Genomic DNA, 21,862 nt, shown 5'->3' with positions numbered 1-21,862 from the left:
ATATTGTAAGCATCGCTCTAAAACTATTGAAAAGAGCAGGAAGCATTTTATATATTCATACCCCGGTCTATATCGTTGGCACAGACGGTGTGAGCGCCGGACATCTTGCTTGCTATAGCGGAAGCTCCGCATCCACTCCCGATATCAAGGACTCTCTTGTCAGAAAAAAGTCGAGCATTGTCCAGGACAAACCTAGAAAACACGTGATAGTGATGATACAGACTTGCTCCTCAACAGCATGAAGAGGTCCCCGCGTTTCGACATGGTAAGTACAACGTTCAATGGTTTTATAGTGAAGCTCTTAATGTCACCGAGTATCTGTAAATCTCTTGTCTATAAATATTCGCGTAGTGTGACATACTAAAACGTTTGTTGACACATTCATGTTTCTCTATTATGTTATTATATAAGTGAATATTATGCAAACGGTTTGAACACAAGTTCTTTCAACTTACGGGGTTCTCATCTTAAATACAACTGTCAATATACTCATTAATAAAATACAACTGTCAATATACTCATTAATAAAATACAACTGTCAATATACTCATTAATAAAATACAACTGTCAATATACTCATTAATAAAATACAACTGTCAATATACTCGCTAATAAAATACAACTGTCAATATACTCATTAATAAAATACAACTGTCAATATACTCATTATAAAAATACAACTGTCAATATACTCATTAATAAAATACAACTGTCAATATACCCATTCATAAAATACAACTGTCAATATACTCATTAATAAAGTACAAATTTCCATATATTCATTAATAAAATACAACTGTCGATATACTCATTAATAAAATACAACTGTCAATATACTCATTAATAAAATACAACTGTCAATATACTCATTGATAAAACACAACTGTCAATATACTCATTCATAAAATACAACTGTCAATATACCCATTCATAAAATACAACTGTCAATATACTCATTCATAAAATACAACTGTCAATATACTCATTATAAAAATACAACTGTCAATATACTCATTAATAAAATACAACTGTCAATATACTCATTAATAGAATACAACTGTCAATATACTCATTAATGAAATACAACTGTCAATATACTCATTAATAAAATACAACTGTCAATATACTCATTAATAAAATACAACTGTCAATATACTCATTCATAAAATACAGCTGTCAATATACTCATTAATAAAATACAACTGTCAATATACTCATTAATAAAATACAACTGTCAATATACTCATTCATAAAATACAACTGTCAATATACTCATTAATAAAATACAACTGTCAATATACTCATTAACAGAATACAACTGTCAATATACTCATTAATGAAATACAACTGTCAATATACTCATTAATAAAATACAACTGTCAATATACTCATTAATAAAATACAACTGTCAATATACTCATTCATAAAATACAACTGTCAATATACTCATTGATAAAATACAACTGTCAATATACTCATTAATAAAATACAACTGTCAATATACTCATTAATAAAATACAACTGTCAATATACTCGCTAATAAAATACAACTGTCAATATACTCGCTAATAAAATACAACTGTCAATATACTCATTCATAAAATACAACTGTCAATATACTCATTAAAATGGTACAAAAACATAATCATTTCTTAGTTACAAGAAATAAATAAATAAATATACATGTATTAAAGGTCAGTTACTTGAATAAGGCACGGTGTTAGGTAGTAGTAACAGTTAATCTTACAGAATCTCTGATGAAATTTTGAACAGAAGTAAAAATATGTTGGTTTATTTCAGCATGTTGAGCTTCGTCTCCCCACAGAAGTAAGTGACAATCAGTGATAGATAATTGAGAAAAATGTAAAAAAAAAAAAAAATCTTCTTAATAATTGACTCCTGGCATTAATTATATTTGTTACATACAAAGAAAAAATGATACGAGTCCTCAGGTAAACCACACGAACAATTGGGACTGATTTTGTAGGGATAAGCTACTTTACTATAAGAACTTGTTCCCAATCCTTTTGATTTCATCAATAAAATATGTTCAAAACAAAACAAAAAACAATAAGATGCATTGTTTCTAACTGAGATATTTAAATTGATTATGTAAGGGACGAAGGATTTCCTAAATTACTCAAGTCTTTATTTAGGAAGAGTATAATCCTCCCCACAGCGTATATTATAATTTGATTCAATATTCCTAGTTGGAGGGAATATATTTTAAAGACAATCAGGAACTAAATTGTGATGGACTTTAAACATTATGCTTAGTTTTGCAACTCTTCGCCTTTCTGAAAGTGGCCCCCAACCTGTTTCTAAAAATAGTGAACCACGTGATGATATCATAGGTAATCCCGTAGTTATTTTTGCTGCGTACAGTTAAAACTTTTTCTAGTGTTTCCTCATCCCACACAAAAGAAGATTATTCAAGTAGTGGTCTAATAAATGTAGTATACATTTTTGATAATGTGCTTCTACATATGCTGAATTTTAACTTTTTTAGAAGATCTATTCTCTGATAGGCCTTATTTTTTACTACGCTATTAATGTATTCTGACCAGCTAGGAATATGACTAAAAACTAATCCTAAATGTTTGTGAAACGTCAAGAATTTTAATGGACAATTTTGAAATGAAGTTTAGGGAAAATATAGTTTGGTCTTGGTGTGAAAAATAATGCTCTATCTTTGGAAGGGTTGAATTTGAGCAGCCATTTAGATGACCATCTATCTAATACTAAAATCGTGATTCAAAATATATTCAATATTTACTATATTGTATGATATACATTGTAATGAGTGTCATCTGCAAGTAATCTACATAATATATATAATCTTTTCTGCTACGTCATTTACATAAAATAAAAAATAACAAAGGACTACGGACTCACCCCTGTGGTACACCAGTATTTATGAGTCTACAAGATGATAGCATATTTTTATACTTAACTCTCTGTGTTCGATTACATAAATAACTTGCAAACCAGTCAAGTAAATCTCCATAGATACTATACATTTTAGTTCAAAATTCAAGCCTTTAAATTTATGCCAAACTCTGTCAAATACTTTGGACAGATCACATAAAATCATGCAACAAAATTCCCTTCGTTAATATTTTTTACAATGCTATGATAAGTTTCGAGTAACTGGTAAACAGAAGAATGGCCTGACAAAATCCCGCTTGAAACTTGTAAAATAGGTTATGTTGATGAAAATCGTTGTACAAATGTTTGAATATGATTATTTCCATAACTTTTTTGACGCAGCACAATAGTGAAACTGGTCTATAATTGGATGCTAAGGATGGACCATCTTTCTTAAACAGTGGCAATACAATCTTCCTTAGAAAAATGTCAAATGTTTTAGCATCAAGATATTTCAATAGGACACTTCATACGAACAAAAGTGTATGCATGGGTTGATGTATTTTATTTTTTGGCTTAGTTTGGTTGTAATAAGCACAAAAAGTGTATGCATGGGTTAATGTATTTTATTTTTTGGCTTAGTTTGGTTGTAATAAGCACAAATATAACATTCCTACAAAATAAAGAAGTTTAAATTTTCTATGATATTCAAAAGTTGAAATATATTATTATACAATCCCCCCCACCACCACTGTTTTGAACTTAATATTCTGAAATCATGGAAATAAATTACATTCCAAACAGTACATTGCGTTCATTTTACTTATAAAATCATAAATAAGTTTCTATTTTCGTCATTTTTTAAAGAGTTTGTAGGAAATGCCGATAAGACTCCCTCATTTTCTTTCTTCCTCGTTTCGCACTCAAAGTTGTCAGAAGCGATCTTGAATTTAGTATGTGTTTGTGCTTACACGGAAGCTAACGTAACACACGAAAACAGTTAATAAAGGGGTGAGTATTTAACTTTAATTTCCACCCTGAGTAAATAGTGTAACAATAAATACCTTGAGAGCACCTGTCCTCCGGGCCAGTAGAAAGCCCAGAATGGGTCTGGGAACGGCACATCTTCTCCTCTACTATGCCACAATGAACACTTCTGGGTGATTAAATGAAGTTGTATTTCTGGGGTCATGTGATCAGTTGAAACTTCTGTGTGTGTTCGAATGAGTGTTCGCCATCGTTCAGCGGTTGCAGACTTAGAATAAAACCGTCTGATGGCGATATTAATTTCTACAAATCTGCGAGACCCCAAGGTTAAATGCATTTCGTTCTTTTGTCTGTGTGTGTCGGCTACATTTTTAAAAATCCTGAAATTAAATGAAATATAACTTGAGGGGGGCATGGTAAAAGTGAATCAGTCACTGTAAACAAGGACAGATTGTTTTACTGCCAGAACGGCCTTACCTGGGGGAATGCGCGCGTGCGTGTTTATGTCAACATTGGTGTAAAATGTAAATGTTCAGTTTTCATCCTTAGATCTGGCAACAGTCGTCAGACAGACATTGACATCCGCTTAGTAAGTACGAGGGCTCATAAGATCATTATACAGTAACTGTGTGTCCTTTGTGCTCTTAACGGATGATTGGTGAAGGTTGAAGTTAGAAATTACCTACTCCTCGTCATGTTCAATTTCATCTCCCAAAGGTATGTGTGTATAGGGCGAACTGTGAAAAATGGCGACGGGTTAATTTATACGGTCGTATAATTAAGATACAAGGCGGCCCGTCCTGTTTGTAGATAAAAAAAAAAAACACCGTCCATGTTAAAAAATATTCGATCGAGGGAAGGAGGAAGTTTAATGCGTAGATAAGTTGGTCATTTAATATTAGTAGGCGAACCTCTCATTGATACAAACAGGAAACAGCTACTTGTTAATAGTTGTGGCATTTACGTGTAAAATTTTGGTAAGTCTTATATTTTTCAATATGTAACCATGCATGTCTTCACCTCTGTCTGATAACAAATTGAACATGATATAGGTCCAAAATGTTTTAAGATAAAAATAAACTGATAAAACACCAGTGTATTTTGTTGAAATTAAGACATAGATTTTATATTAGTAGTAGTATTCACTTTTCAATTCCTGATTAAAACCATGAATCGTCGATATATACTATAGCAACGTATGTCCATCAGAAAGCTGAACACTATATAGTCTAAATAAAATTGTTTACCATCGCGGAGTAGATCCGCCTCTGTTTTTCTGGGCCACGTTGTGACATACTTCTACATAAACTTCGCGTTGATGAAGCTCCTTTTCCTCCAGTTTTTGCCGAAGTCAATTTGTTATTGACTTCATTTGGAGTTCCCCTAACACCAGCTTTACAATTATAGTAGAATCTATGGAACTAACCGTCTAACGACGACAAAACGATGTATGCAAAGGGGGGTTACTCTCTTGTTTCAAACAATACAAAACAAAACTGATATTTAGGTTCCACTCAAGTCAAACTGGCAGGATTTATTCTGCTCTAAAGCTGAATAACTTATATCATACTTGGAAATGTTGTCATCATTTCATGAACACAAAAATATCTATCAATTGGTCCAAGTCCAAGGCTGAAAATTGTAATAAAAAATAACACCGTACGTAATGTATATATATATGTAAATAAAGCCAAAGGTTTTCGGTCCAGCCAGCTGAGTGGACCGAAAACCAAGAGGATACCAAAACAATACACACATTTATTGAAAGTCAACAGGGAGCATGTCAGACTTTCTACACAAAGTTTAGAGATATGCATACTATTTATTCGAGCGAAGAAGTAATATAATTGCAAGTAAACTATTGTAGGCCTACATATCATACTCATGTTCATGTATATAACATACGCGTGATGTACATAGCAGAGGGCAGCGGAAAGGGTAAAAATGTTCTTTGTACGCCATCTAGCGTCAATTCAGTGAATGAATCTTCAAATCAAATAATATAATCTTTGTTTAAAGTCGGACATTTATTCAAAACAACTGTAGGTTTTGCATTAATATGTGGTCGTTGATTTTGTAACGGAGCCTGGTGTTTTCTATTTTATTATGCTTTTAGTCCTGAATTAATTGTTCGTTTTGCGTTCACGTTTTCTTCTTCTTCTTCTTCTTTTCATCCTCTTCCGCTACCAATGCAGTAGGTTTGAAACTGTGCTATTTAAAACACTTACAAGAAATAAAGTCAGTGTGATTTTGACATAACTTTGAATTATCCTTCCATGATCCATCGTCCCTGGTCAGCTCCACCAAAGCGTGACCGTTCTGTCCTAGTGTTTGATATAAACTTATATAAAAGGAAGCATATTTAAAAACCAGAGTTTGTTCATTGTGATTTAATACATGTATATAGAAATATCTGTGTATATTGTCTTTTGTTTAATGATAAAGTGGGCCATAGCTATTCATTGTAAATGTGTTTGTGCTAAAGAAGATTTATATCTAATTGGCTTTGTTGCTTCAGATTATTATCTATTTTTGTTTTAGGTCTGTCACGGACAAAATGTTGAAACACAAGAAGACCATTAAGCTGAGCCCTGGCAACAACATGGCGGCTCTCTCCCCTCTTACATCCCCCACTGAAGTCAACAAACTCCTATGGTACACCTTCAACACTCTAGTCGACCCCCACGACGGTACCGCCCACATTTCCACACTAAAGGTGACTGGCTAGTGAAGTCAATCAAAAATGAACAAATTAATTTCCTTCAAACTGGAGCACATTTACATTGACTCTTCATTTCTTGATTTAAATTCTTTCGGCATGGATACAATAATTTAAAATCCTCAGGTAGAATTGTATACAGTGCAATATAGGTGTATATCACGTTATTATGCATTTTCAAAGTTCCAATAAGCTCAGACAATAAGTATGTATAATGCAGTATAATGAAGTTGTGAATTAACATTATAAGATGGATAATAAGCTAATTCTTTTGCTTTTACATACACCAAAATCGTGTGCTTTTCAGCATTAGATGATATATACATTTGTATATGGTGAAAAATGATGTAAAAATGGCAAACTTTTTCGATTTTTCAAATACTTTACGTCTTTACTCCGAAAATGGCATTGATTTCTCCAATATATACAAATGAATGTAAAATATCTACCGTGGTAATGGTTTAAAGACTGAAATGCAGCAAGGCCTGGTGCCCCCCCCCCCCCCCCCCCCCGAGTTTTGCTTTTGGCGTTTTGTTAAAAATCTACAGAATTTATCACACTTTAATCAACTTTCTTAAATTATATCAGAATAGGTACATGAAAGCTGCAATAATGTAGCCCTATCCAATTTTTTTTTATTCTGACAAAAATCAGAGAGGGCTACATTATTGCAGCTTGGTACATGTATATTTGTTTCTGGTCTTTTTTATATTGAAAAGACCTGAATATATGCATTATTATATACTTAAACGTCTTATTATCTCGACAAATACATTCTTTAATTAATTCGACATAGATAATTAGTGGATTATATATCATTAGTGGATTATATATCATTAGTGGTGTTTATATCATTAGTGGTGTTTATATCATTAGTGGTGTTTATATCAGTTGTGGTTCTTATATCATTAGTGGTGTTTATATCATTAGTGGTGTTTATATCATTAGTGGTGTTTATATCAGTTGTGGTTCTTATATCATTAGTGGTGTTTATATCATTAGTGGTGTTTATATCATTAGTGGTGTTTATATCATTAGTGGTGTTTATATCAGTTGTGGTTCTTATATCATTAGTGGTGTTTATATCATTAGTGGTGTTTATATCATTAGTAGGTGTTTATATCATTAGTGGTGTTTATATCATTAGTAGGTTTTTATATCATTAGTAGGTTTTTATATCATTAGTAGGTTTTTATATCATTAGTAGGTGTTTATATCATTAGTAGGTTTTTATATCATTAGTGGTGTTTATATCATTAGTAGGTTTTTATATCATTAGTAGGTGTTTATATCATTAGTAGGTGTTTATATCATTAGTGGTGTTTATATCATTAGTAGGTTTTTATATCATTAGTGGTGTTTATATCATTAGTGGTGTTTATATCATTAGTGGTGTTTATATCAGTTGTGGTTCTTATATCATTAGTGGTGTTTATATCATTAGTGGTGTTTATATCATTAGTAGGTGTTTATATCATTAGTGGTGTTTATATCATTAGTAGGTTTTTATATCATTAGTAGGTGTTTATATCATTAGTGGTTTTTTATCATTGGTGGTTTTTTATCATTAGTGGTGTTTATATCATTAGTGGTGTTTATATCATTAGTGGTGTTTATATCAGTTGTGGTTCTTATATCATTAGTGGTGTTTATATCATTAGTGGTGTTTATATCATTAGTAGGTGTTTATATCATTAGTGGTGTTTATATCATTAGTAGGTTTTTATATCATTAGTAGGTGTTTATATCATTAGTGGTTTTTTATCATTGGTGGTTTTTTATCATTAGTGGTGTTTATATCATTAGTGGTGTTTATATCATTAGTAGGTTTTTATATCATTAGTAGGTTTTTATATCATTAGTAGGTGTTTATATCATTAGTGGTGTTTATATCATTAGTAGGTTTTTATATCATTAGTGGTGTTTATATCATTAGTGGTGTTTATATCATTAGTGGTGTTTATATCATTAGTAGGTTTTTATATCATTAGTGGTGTTTATATCATTAGTGGTGTTTATATCATTAGTAGGTTTTTATATCATTAGTGGTGTTTATATCATTAGTGGTGTTTATATCATTAGTGGTGTTTATATCATTAGTAGGTTTTTATATCATTAGTGGTTTTTTATCATTAGTGGTGTTTATATCATTAGTAGGTTGTTATATCATTAGTGGTGTTTATATCATTAGTGGTGTTTATATCATTAGTAGGTTGTTATATCATTAGTGGTTGTTATATCATTAGTGGTGTTTATATCATTAGTAGGTTGTTATATCATTAGTGGTGTTTATATCATTAGTGGTTTTTATATCATTAGTGGGTTTTTATCATTGGTGGTGTTTATATCATTAGTGGTTTTTATATCATTAGTAGGTGTTTATATCATTAGTGGTGTTTATATCATTAGTGGTTGTTATATCATTAGTGGTTTTTATATCATTAGTGGTGTTTATATCATTAGTGGTTTTTTATCATTAGTGGTTTTTTATCATTAGTGGTGTTTATATCATTAGTGGTGTTTATATCATTAGTAGGTTTTTATATCATTAGTGGTTTTTTATCATTAGTAGGTTTTTATATCATTAGTAGGTTTTTATATCATTAGTAGGTTTTTATATCATTAGTGGTTTTTTATCATTGGTGGTGTTTATATCATTAGTGGTGTTTATATCATTAGTAGGTTTTTATATCATTAGTGGTTTTTTATCATTGGTGGGTTTTTTTATCATTGGTGGTTTTATATCATTAGTGGTTTTTTATCATTGGTGGTGTTTATATCATTAGTGGTTTTATATCATTAGTGGTTTTATATCATTAGTGGTTGTTATATCATTAGTGGTGTTTATGATTAGTGGTGGTTACAACACTGGTTGTCAGAATAAGCTTCTTACTGATGAGCTTATTGTTTATTAACCAGTGAGGGGTTAAGGGGGCGCAGCGGGCTCCCTCACCCCCTAAAATTTTCAAATCTAAGTTAAATCGTGGTCTCTTGTTTAGAAAAAAATAAACGATAAAAGAAGCAATAATTGCTTCTACTCTCGGAAAAATAAATGATAAAATCTTTTGATCTATTGAATTACTTGTATTGGGAGAACTTACATTTTTTTTCCGAAAAGCTTAAAAATTTGCGTCATCTTATTAATTTCTCCTTATCAAAAATAACAGAAAATAGTAAACACGACTACATAGGCCTTATATAATCAGTAAAGTCCAGAAGCTTCCGGGAGCTTCGTCCCCTGGGCCCCCACCAGGGTTTTGCCCTGGACTCACCGAGGCCTCAAGGAATCCCCCAGACCCACTATCTCATAGTTTTAGTTGCACCCCCTAACCGCAATTCCTGGATCCGCTCCTGTTAGTTGCAGAACTGTAGCTCTCTGAGAAAATATTGGTACAGATCAGAGATCTCTGATCTGTCCCAATATTTCCCCAGAGAGCTACAGTTCTGCAGCTAATAGTTTATGAGATTGGTTTTATAGTTTACTTTCTGTCCTAGGTCTTGATTTCCAGTCTAGGAAGAGTTTTCGGATGTGAGAAATCGGAGGAGCTCCTGAACATTGAAGGACAAACAAAGATAGACTTTCATTTACTTTGTGATATCATCGATCGCAAATTTCTACAAAGCAATGCCGATACTCCCACGAGAGAAAATTCGGACGAGCTCTCTAACATATACCAACTTTGCTGGAATATCTATTATGATCATTTCTATACCAAGGCGGAGTTCAATCTGTACAAGTCTAGCGAAAAAAATCTTTTAAAATTGTGGATGATTTTCATCTTGTTGTCCGAAGACACTGAAGATGGTGTTCCGAAGGGACCTCCAGAAATCGACCGTAATGAAATGGGGATCTTGTTCCGGTCCTTTGTATCGATATCCGGACTTACCCAGTTAGAAGACAAGATTCAAGAAATGGAAATGGCTTCAGGAAACTTGAATTTCGTTGAATTTAAAGATTTTTTTATCGCGTTGTTTGGATCTCAGCTTGGAGACAGTGATTTTCAATATTATCTTTCTAAGATACACGAATTGTACATCGATGACATCTTTCAAAAGGTATGTATACTGACAAGTCAAAATTGGAATTCCGTAACCTCTGCTACTTCTTATGAATGTGAATTATTCACTCTCCAAAAGATTTAGAGAAAAATTGAAATAACATTCCAGATTCTTATTGATTTAAAAGTTATAGAGATATCATTATAAATCCCGCAATGAAACCCTTTGTCATCAATATTTAAAGTATGTTAAAATGTGATTCACTGACGTTTCCAGAGGATGACACGTATTGTTGAATCATCAAAATATACGAAATATATCTGAATTCACTAACAGGACATGCTTCGTTAAATAATATATATATATATATATATATATATATATATATATATATATATATATATATATATATATAATCCAAATAGAAAGAGTTGATATCACACAGTCAAAATAATTCAATAAAAAAATCAGGAAAATATACAGTTCCAAAATATATTTAAATCACTAGCGCTTTCTGGATTTTAACATCCATCCTCAGATGAATACAAATTTTAAATAATGAATACACAGTTGTTTATCTTAGAGACGTCTATTGTGACGTCATGACGTCATGATAGTCTTTGCGAGGAGGGAATACATACATGACGTCATAATACAAAAAATTCGGGAAAGGTGACTTGGACAAAATAAGCATGAACATTAACATGATAAAAGTTGATGAATTAAGAGGTTTAACAATCAGAATTGATTAAAGTTTGTTTAGTTTGGGAGAAAACAGTTTAATGAAATAATTTTCTTTAGCAAGTCTCATGGATGTTGATTCTGTTTTAAGTTTATAAAATGGAAATATGCTGTAGTTGCCTCTAGCACAGTTGTCAAAGTGTTCGCTGCATGGGGTATTTCTTGTACTAGGATCGTTAATTTGTTGGCGATGGACACGCATCCTCGCTGTTAGTTGTGTTCCGGTTTGTCCAATATATTCCTCGCCACACCCGTTGCAAATAATGCAGTATAGTAAGTTTTTCGACTTGCATGACATGTTATCCTTTACAGTAAAATATTTTCCGCATTTAAAAGTAATAGAAGGTCCTGTTTTTAGGAAGGGACATGTACCACACCTTGAATCACCACATGTAGAAACTGCGTATTTTTCAGGCGTTGAATTGAATTTGGCTTTTGTTAATAATTTTTTCAAGTTGGATGGTTGTCTTTGGCTGTGAAGTAGGTCGGATTTGGGAATAATTTTTTGAAGTTCTAAATCACGCTCGATAACTGTAAAATTCTTCTTAGCTTCCTGAAAGATATTTATATGTTTTGGGTTGTAAGTTGTTATAAATGGTATTAGGAAAGGATCGTGTTCTTTTTCTCTTGTTGTTCTAAGTGTATGCTGTGGAATTTTCTTTGCTTCATTTATGGCTGAAAGAATGAGTGTTTCCGGATAATTCTGCGCAGTAAGAAATATTTTCAATTCTGCCAGTCTTTGGTCTTTAGTATTTTCATCTTTAACAATAGTGCAAATCCTTCTGGCCAAATTGTACGGGATATTCCTTTTAGTGTGTGTAGGATGACATGATTTGAAATTCAAATATTGGTGTGTGTCCGTCTTTTTGTAAAATATATCAGTTAGGATGTTGGTTTCATGTTTTATCACCTTGATGTCCAAAAAGGGAATCGAAGTATCACTGTATTCCATGGTAAACTGGATATTTGGATTGAGCGTATTCAACAAATTGTGAAACTTGATCAGGTCTTCTTTGGATTTTTCCCAAAATATAAAACAGTCATCTAGATATCTTTTCCATGAATTTCTCAGATTTTGTCCAAGCTCTTGACTCATTTCCTCATCGACTTTTCGATATAACATTTCTTCGAAATATCTAAATATATTTTGAAACTGTATATTTTCCTGATTTTTTTATTGAATTATATATATATATATATACATATATATATTTCACGACGGACAGGACATACTTTGTTAAATAAATAAAATGTACTCATTGATAGGGTATGTTTTGTTAAATAATTAAAAGGTTTATTAATATAAAATATTTGTAAGCTATACGAACATTCTCTGATTCCATTGATATGAAATACATTGTATTTGTAAGTCATTCAAACACTCTCTAATTCCACTGATATGAAATATTTGTAAGCCATTCGAATACTCTCTAATTTCTCTGATCTGAAAGATTTGTAAAATATCCAAACACTCTCTTTATTTCCACTGTTATGAAATATCTGTAGCTATTTGAACGCTCTCAATTTCCACTGACATTGAACATTTATAAGCTAGTATTCGAACGCTTTTTTTCACTAATAGGTCATGCTTTGTAAGCCATATTAAATTTTTATTGTTTTCCATTTATTGGGCATAGTTTTACTATTATTAGATTTGTTTCTATTTTGACTGACAAGACATGCGTTGTTTGGAATGAAAAATAATTCCTGATTACTGTTAGAGCATGTTTTATAACCTCATAGAAATTTAAATGTTTTTATGTAAACATGTATATCGCATGCTTTTAAAGTCTTTATATCTGTGTTTGCTCTAATTTCAATGTTAAATTATCTATAGGAATTGTGAGATTAATCACTCTAATATCAATGTTAAATTATCTATAGGAATTGTGAGATTAATCACTCTAATATCAATGTTAAATTATCTATAGGAATTGTGAGATTAATCACTCTAATTTCAATGTTAAATTATCTATAGGAATTGTGAGATTAATCACTCTAATATCAATGTTAAATTATCTATAGGAATTGTGAGATTAATCACTCTAATATCAATGTTAAATTATCTATAGGAATTGTGAGATTAATCACTCTAATATCAATGTTAAATTATCTATAGGAATTGTGAGATTAATCACTCTAATTTCAATGTTAAATTATCTATAGGAATTGTGAGATTAATCACTCTAATTTCAATGTTAAATTATCTATAGGAATTGTGAGATTAATCACTCTAATTTCAATGTTAAATTATCTATAGGAATTGTGAGATTAATCACTCCAATATCAATGTTAAATTATCTATAGGAATTGTGAGATTAATCACTCCAATATCAATGTTAAATTATCTATAGGAATTGTGAGATTAATCACTCCAATATCAATGTTAAATTATCTATAGGAATTGTGAGATTAATCACTCTAATTTCAATGTTAAATTATCTATAGGAATTGTGAGATTAATCACTCTAATTTCAATGTTAAATTATCTATAGAAATTGTGAGATTAATCACTCCAATATCAATGTTAAATTATCTATAGGAATTGTGAGATTAATCACTCCAATATCAATGTTAAAATATCTATAGGAATTGTGAGATTAATCACTCTAATATCAATGTTAAAATATCTATAGGAATTGTGAGATTAATCACTCTAATATCAATGTTAAAATATCTATAGGAATTGTGAGATTAATCACTCTAATCATGCTAATATCAATGATAAAATATCTATAGGAATTGTGAGATTAATCACTCTAATATCAATGTTAAAATATCTATAGGAATTGTGAGATTAATCACTCTAATATCAATGTTAAAATATCTATAGGAATTGTGAGATTAATCACTCTAATATCAATGTTAAAATATCTATAGGAATTGTGAGATTAATCACTCTAATCATGCTAATATCAATGTTAAAATATCTATAGGAATTGTGAGATTAATCACTCTAATCATGCTAATATCAATGTTAAAATATCTATAGGAATAGTGAGATTAATCACTTTGTTATCTTCACTTTTTTATTCAAATCCACATTTGTAAACTATTGTGATCTACATTTATTCCTTTGATTGGGTTTTTGCCTCCACGTGCGAGCACCCACACACACACCTTTTCTATCCAATTAAAACTTAATTTCCACTCAAAAGCCAGGTAGCATGTTAGTTATAAACAATTTAAGGTGCCTCACCGTGAAAGACTTTCTCAAATCAACACGAAATGGTTTAATCATAAACGATATGTAATAATCATATAAGTCAAAAATGCAGAAATATATAATTTTGGATAAAAAATATTTTTTGAAAAAGATACTACAGTAAATATGAAGAAAAGACTCGGGGGTGGGTGGGTGTTGAACTCGGTGGGGGAGGGGGGTGAACTCGGGATCTACAGGTCCCTAACCCGGTACTCTATCCACTTCACGATGGTGATTCTAACCCGGTACTCTATCCACTTCACTATGGTGATTCTAACCCGGTACTCTATCCACTTCACGATGGTGATTCTAACCCGGTACTCTATCCACTTCACTATGGCATACTATGGTGATTCTAACCCGGTACTCTATCCACTTCACTATGGCATACTATGGTGATTCTAACCCGGTACTCTATCCACTTCACAATGGTGATTCTAACCCGGTACTCTATCCACTTCACGATGGTGATTCTAACCCGGTACTCTATCCACTACGCTATGGTGATTCTAACCCGGTACTCTATCCACTTCACGATGGTGATTCTAACCCGGTACTCTATCCACTTCACTATGGCATACTATGGTGATTCTAACCCGGTACTCTATCCACTTCACAATGGTGATTCTAACCCGGTACTCTATCCACTTCACGATGGTGATTCTAACCCGGTACTCTATCCACTACGCTATGGTGATTCTAACCCGGTACTCTATCCACTACGCTATGGTGATTCTAACCCGGTACTCTATCCACTTCACTATGGTGACTCTAACCCGGTACTCTATCCACTACGCTATGGTGATTCTAACCCGGTACTCTATCCACTACGCTATGGTGACTCTAACCCGGTACTCTATCCACTTCACTATGGTGACTCTAACCCGGTACTCTATCCACTTCACTATGGTGATTCTAACCCGGTACTCTATCCACTACGCTATGGTGATTCTAACCCGGTACTCTATCCACTTCACAATGGTGATTCTAACCCGGTACTCTATCCACTTCACTATGGTGACTCTAACCCGGTACTCTATCCACTACGCTATGGTGATTCTAACCCGGTACTCTATCCACTTCGCTATGGTGATTCTAACCCGGTACTCTATTCACTTCACTATGGCATACTATGGTGATTCTAACCCGGTACTCTATCCACTTCACAATGGTGATTCTAACCCGGTACTCTATCCACTTCGCTATGGTGATTCTAACCTGGTACTCTATCCACTTCGCTATGGTGATTCTAACCTGGTACTCTATCCACTTCGCTATGGTGATTCTAACCTGGTACTCTATCCACTTTGCTATGGTGATTCTAACCCAGTACTCTATCCACTTCGCTATGGTGATTCTAACCTGGTACTCTATCCACTTTGCTATGGTGATTCTAACCCAGTACTCTATCCACTTCGCTATGGTGATTCTAACCTGGTACTCTATCCACTACGCTATGGTGATTCTAACCTGGTACTCTATCCACTTCGCTATGGTGATTCTAACCCGGTACTCTATCCACTTCGCTATGGTGATTCTAACCTGGTACTCTATCCACTTCGCTATGGTGATTCTAACCCAGTACTTTATCCACTTCGCTATGGTGATTCTAACCCGGTACTCTATCCACTTCGCTATGGTGATTCTAACCCGGTACTCTTATCCACTTCGTTATGGTGATTTTAACCCGGTACTCTATCCACTTCGCTATGGTGATTCTAACCTGGTACTCTATCCACTTCACAATGGTGATTTTAACCCGGTACTCTATCCACTTCACTATGGTGATAGACGAAATCGATCGATACAGATAATTTCACAAAACATTTAAATCGCCATCCTGTGACACGTACGTAGTGCCATACAAAGTATAGATCGTGGAGTAATGAACTACCCTAATCTATTGCACTGATAACATATTCATTGTAAGCAATTGAAATTTTCATTAATATGGACATCTAAAAACTTTCATAATATACTGTATCTAAATTTCTTTATCTACGTTGATAGGACATGCTTTGTGAATTTTTAACACTTTCTCTACTGATAGGACTTGTTATTGTAAGTTTGGAACACTTTCTCTACTGACAGGGCATGTTATTGTTAGCTTTGAACACTTTCTCTACTGACAGGGCATGTTTTCGTTAGCTTTGAACACCTTTTCTACTGACAGGGCATGTTTTTGTAAGCTTTGAACACTTTCTCTACTGATAAGGCATGTTTTGTTAGCGTTTAACACTGTCTATACTGATAAAGCAGGTTTTCAAAGCTTTTAACACTTTCTCTACTAATAGGACATGCTTTGTTAGCTGCAGAGCTGTAGCTCTCTGAAAAAATATTTTGACGGAACAGAGAGCTACAATTCCACCCCTAATAAAAACCATCGATTTACGGCGCACAAAAAGTTGCGCACGGTTGAGACCTGATATCGTTGTATTCTTGTGTTGATGTCTCATAAATTTAATATAAAAAAATTCTTAACATATTTTCCTACTATAGTTGTGACCAAACATACCTTCAAATATTCATTAAAGCCCCATACGACCCGAAAACTCCCAGCTTCAAACGAATTCGTGTGTTGAGGTAGCCATGTTAGGTAACCGGGTCAATTCGAACCCCGGTTCATTTCCAGACTTGCACAATAACGTCTAGATGTGAACTAATATCCCCACAAATATTTTAGCTAAATATTTTGAATAAAATATAATTCCAGTTCCTTTAAATAATAATTATTCAAATAGCTAAACTCACGACAATGCGGCTTCCATTAGTCTGGTTCGGTCTCCATCCCTTTTACACGAGTGTTAAGGACTTTTGTAGCATTTTCATTAATCAAGAGCTTATTTTGACCTTTAGAAAAACTTTATTTTTTAATTTCTATAAATTATTCGTGTTGATGATAAATGAAGAGCGAACATATAACTTATAACGAATTTATACCAACAACAACAACAACAGGGTTCGAATTGACCCGGTTACCTAACATGACTACGTCAACAAACGAAATTATTTGAAGCTGGGAGTTTTCGGGTCGTATGGGGCTTTAATGAATATTTGAAGGTATGTGTAGACACAACTATAGTAGGAAAATATGTTAAGAATTTTTTTATATTAAATTTATGAGACATCAACACAAGAATACAACGATACCAGGTCTCAACCGTGCGCAGCTTTTTGTGCGCCGTAAATCGAAGGTTTTTATTAGGAGTGGAACTGTAACTCTCTGTTCCGTCAAAATATTTTTTCAGAGAGCTATAGTTCTGCAGCTAATGCTTTGTAAGCTTTGAACACTTTCTCTACTGATAGGACATGTTTTTGTTAGCTTGGAACACTTTCTCTACCGACAGGACATGCCTTATAAGCTTGGAACACTTTCTCTAGTGACAGGGCATGTTATTGTTAGCTTGGAACACTTTCTCTACCGACAGGGCATGTTATTGTTAGCTTGGAACACTTTCTCCACTGATATGAGATGTTCTGTAAGCTTTGAACACTTTCTCTACTGACAGGGCATGCTGTGTAAGAGAGGGTACCAGGTGAAGCATTGGAAGGACCGCTGGTTTGTCCTCAGGAGGAACACACTGAAATACTACACAAACACCCAGGAGAAAGAACTCAAGGGCTGCATCAACATCGTCAAGGAGTGTCGAATTGAGGTAATCGATGGCAAATTTTGATTTTGTAATATCGTTTAAATCTCTTGATAAAAGTATTGTACATTTATCTTGTGCATACATTGTGGCATATATTTATCTGATAGTCGTCAGTGTTATATATATGTACAACTATGGTATTTTGCATGCATGACAGATAACATCAAACATTATTAATAGGATCTGTTAACACGACTTTCTAGAACATAGCTATTGTTTATCAATATAAATGTTTCTTCGATTTTACCATCTTTAAATGATTTTAAAGCAGTATAAATGAACCGATATACATGTATCGATTATAACCTTCTGTCGTCGACAGGTTGTATCGGATAAGGGTGGAACAAAACAAAACCGTTTCGTCATCCACACCAGTTCCAAGCCTTACGAGTGTAGTGCAGCCGATGCCCGAACACGCACTGAATGGGTCACGGGTAAGGATTTCAAAATAACGCAACATATGGTACTTATATTTCCATGTCCACGGTGACAATTCTCTAAACAATACAGAAGGCAATTAAAAGAAGCATTCCTTGTTCTACAGCGCTAAACCTTGCCATCAGCAAGTGCGAGGATCCCGACTATCACTACCACAAGCACCAATCAAAACAGAGACAGGAGCGAAGGCGGGAGAAGAGAAGGCAGGAGGAAGAAGAACTGAAGAAGAGGCTGCAGGACGAAGAGACACTTCGGCGTCTTCAGGAAGAGTATAGCGAGGTAGCTCGACGGTGTACATTCATTATTAAGTTAAATCGCACTCAAACCTATAACTGCTGGTATCAGAATACATTACGAAGATTTTTTTAAAAAATATATTTTTTAGCGTCATCGACAAGATGAAATGCGACTTCAAGAACAAATGGAAGCTTTGGAGGCGGAGAAACTTGTAAGTGTAAAGACTTCTACATATATTATTAACATTGCACACTTGATCTAACTTGTAAGTGTAAAGACTTCTACATATATTATTAACATTGCACACTTGATCTAACTTGTAAGTGTAAAGACTTCTACATATATTATTAACATTGTACACTTGATCTAACTTGTAAGTGTAAAGACTTCTACATATATTATTAACATTGCACACTTGATCTAACTTGTAAGTGTAAAGACTTCTACATATATTAACATTGCACACTTGATCTAACTTGTAAGTGTAAAGACTTCTACATATATTATTAACATTGCACACTTTATCTAATTTGTAAGCACCTAGTTTATTTTTACTACGGAAACTGCTTTTAAAAGATTGCAACACATTATCAACATTGCTCACTTTATTTTCAAACTTGTGAATGCCGTTTTGGGTATTTTTACTACGGAAGATTTCTACACATTATCAACATTGCTCACTTTATTTTCAATCTTGTAAATGCCGTTTTGGGATTTTTAATTTTTACTCCGGAAGACTGCTTTTAAAAGATTTCTCTACATTATCAACATTGCAGTTTTATTTTCAAACTTGTCGGAAGACCGCGCTTTTAAAAGACTCATTCTCAGCACTGCACACGTTATTTACTGGGACCCCGTTCCATTTTCATCTTCTCAGTTGAATACACCAGGAAGCAATGTGAAATGAAACAGGATGAGATTAAAAAGCAGAATCTACCACAGTCCGCCATTGCTATAAATTTCCAATACCTCTCTGACGTCAAAAATCATTGTTGCGTCATGGTATTTATTGGGGATTTTATACTTGTTTAATGTACAATGGCTATACATTTCCTAAAGAATAACTGTACTCTGTACATATTGCAAACAATCACCGCGACAGGGTAGAAATGATAACTGTTGACGGAATTACCGTACCCCCCTCGGTCTCGATCAAATTTTATTTAAAATCTTTCGACATCGGAGTACTGTACTTCCGACAAATTTTCCCAATGGAATCATCACTTTTTTTAAAAATACACAGTGTGTGAAATGTAATTTCGTAGGCCCGAGAGGACTTAGAATCCCGATTGCTGAAGGAAGCAGCATTGCGGGAAGTGGAGAAACGGCGACTGCGAGAGCTGGAAGAAGTTAAAAAAGAATTGCAACGCCTCCTGGAGGATGAACGCCAAGCCAAGCGGGACGAAGAAATAGTCCGCCAATTACAAGCAAGGTACGTTTGATTTAGCTACAAAAGTAAGTAATTTTACTATCCTTATTTCAAACTGGGATGAACTTTATCTGCTCCTGACGATTCGCAGCAAGAGCATAAATCTTTTTCTGTATATTTCATTTTTCTGACAATGCTTTTTATGATGTTATAGTCTGCTAGAAGAGGAGTCGCAGAAGCGCGCGGAATTGGAACGTCTGCGTAACGAGCAGGAGGAGCTACTCCGTCAAGAGCGACAAGAACGAGAGGGTCTGGAAGGTCTAAAAGGAGAACAGGAACGGCTTCTTCAGGAGGCTGCAGAGAGGTTAAAACAGCTGGAGGTTGAAAGGGAGGCTGCTAATTCCGAGCTTCAGGTGCACAATTCAATATTCCACTTCTTCCTCCGTGTAAATTTGAAAAGGGCATAGACTTCTTAAATTCAATATTCATTATATTTAGTAGTCTCGCCCGTTTACAATGCAGATGTGTTAATGTTAAGGGCGTAGGTTATCCAAAAAATGTTCTAGAATTTTGTAAAACTATTTGTAAATGTTAGTAATGATAATATTAAACATTTAGCACTAAATTTTCTATCTAATCACCTTTATTTTTTCATTTTTACTAATCTTTACTTGAAAACTCAATGAAGAAACATCACCCAAAATTTGAAATCCTGTAAAACGTCTTTTGATTGGTGCATTTCATGTATTACTGACCGATTTACATTGCTGCTTGATTAAATAATACAAAAATTCCAAGTAAACACAGCAAAAGCCTATATTATTTGATGTGTCTTGGGTATCCTATGACCTTAGCCGACTTCCATGCTACATAAATATCCGAATACCATGAAATGTGAAGGCTTTTAATTTGTACAAATATAGATAATGTTTTCCAAAATATATGGATTTTTTTCCTTTTTAAAGGAAGCATCAAATAAGCTAGAAAAAGCCGAGAAGGACCGTATCATTGCTGAAGCAAAAATGAAATTATGGAAAAATCCGACAATAGGATTAGCGCGTCCAGTGCTCCCAAAGGTCGATCCATTTTTAACTCATCGCGGGGAAGGGGCATTTTGTCAACAAGACTTTATAAAAAAGGATGACGAGAAAGAGGGTGTATTAAAGGAAAACAAAAAGGAACTGTCAGAGACACCTGAGCTGACCAAGGACAACCAGAAACTTGAGGCAAATGCGGAAGTGGATACAAAAATGAAGAAAAATGTGGAAGGGGAGACAAATGAGGAGGAAAATCCACACTTAAATCCAGACACACCAGCGAATGAAGACTTGATTGAAAATAATCAAAATTCTTACAAATTCCGTGACAGTGGGTCATCCAATAAAGAGAATTATATCAACACAACATCTGATGACACTTTGGAAACTGAGCTTAAAATTACCGAGTGAATTTCCAGGATTTGGACTTTACAAATTTCCTTTCCTAAATGATGCAACATTTCAAAACAATGATGTAATATTTCCAAATGTGAAAAACAATGCCTGTTTATAGAATTAAAGTCATAAATAATGCATATCTTAATATTTATGCCAAAATTATTTTAATACATGAACAAAATTTAAACTTCAATAGTAGTATTGCATTTA

General features: G+C 33.5%; 2 protein-coding genes across 9 annotated transcripts in view; one reads left to right on the top strand and one right to left on the bottom strand.

Moving 5' to 3' along the window:
* Window positions 1-5,342, bottom strand: part of LOC125671476 (electron transfer flavoprotein beta subunit lysine methyltransferase-like) — a 13,621-nt gene extending 8,279 nt beyond the window's left edge. The window contains exons 1-3 of one of the 3 annotated variants that reach the window (XR_008795865.1): window positions 4,333-4,452; window positions 3,933-4,235; window positions 62-192 (exon numbers count right to left, since the gene is read on the bottom strand). Coding sequence is in view for 2 of the 3 variants with exons in the window: in XM_048907240.2 (XP_048763197.1) it covers window positions 62-192; window positions 3,933-4,192 (391 nt within the window). In the remaining variant the exon portion in view is untranslated. Of the gene's footprint in view, window positions 1-61; window positions 193-3,932; window positions 4,236-4,332; window positions 4,465-5,102 lie in introns of those variants that run through there. The other 2 variants (XM_048907240.2, XM_048907248.2) reach the window with 2 other exon arrangements.
* LOC125671421 (switch-associated protein 70-like) lies at window positions 131-21,789 on the top strand. 6 transcript variants are annotated; one of them, XM_048907160.2, is made up of 11 exons: window positions 158-265; window positions 1,801-1,827; window positions 6,397-6,571; window positions 10,070-10,630; window positions 18,029-18,175; window positions 18,495-18,606; window positions 18,717-18,889; window positions 18,996-19,058; window positions 20,113-20,279; window positions 20,431-20,629; window positions 21,182-21,789. In XM_048907160.2, exons 2-11 carry the CDS (start codon window positions 1,802-1,804, stop codon window positions 21,662-21,664), a joined length of 2,106 nt encoding a protein of 701 aa, XP_048763117.1. In that variant the 5' UTR covers window positions 158-265; window position 1,801; the 3' UTR covers window positions 21,665-21,789. The 6 variants fall into 6 exon arrangements, with proteins under 6 accessions (XP_048763132.1, XP_048763117.1, XP_048763155.1 ...); XM_048907175.2 differs by lacking the exon at window positions 1,801-1,827 and having other exon boundaries at window positions 131-265; XM_048907198.1 differs by lacking the exons at window positions 158-265; window positions 1,801-1,827 and adding an exon at window positions 3,801-3,879.
* The last annotated feature ends 73 nt before the right edge of the window (window positions 21,790-21,862 follow it).

The sequence above is a fragment of the Ostrea edulis genome, chromosome 1 (genome assembly GCF_947568905.1).
Source record: "Ostrea edulis chromosome 1, xbOstEdul1.1, whole genome shotgun sequence".
NCBI classification, from domain to species: domain Eukaryota; kingdom Metazoa; phylum Mollusca; class Bivalvia; order Ostreida; family Ostreidae; genus Ostrea; species Ostrea edulis.
This window is presented reverse-complemented; position numbering and strand designations above follow the sequence as displayed.

What these genes read in the sequence shown, in the direction of transcription:
- LOC125671421 (XM_048907160.2), top strand. Translation starts at nt 1,802, where the DNA reads ATGTTGAGCTTCGTCTCCCCACAGAA. An exon ending in AGCTTCGTCTCCCCACAGAA is followed by an intron (nt 1,828 to 6,396) that starts GTAAGTGACAAT and finishes TTTTTGTTTTAG; the next exon opens with GTCTGTCACGGACAAAATGT. An exon ending in ACGCACTGAATGGGTCACGG is followed by an intron (nt 18,607 to 18,716) that starts GTAAGGATTTCA and finishes CTTGTTCTACAG; the next exon opens with CGCTAAACCTTGCCATCAGC.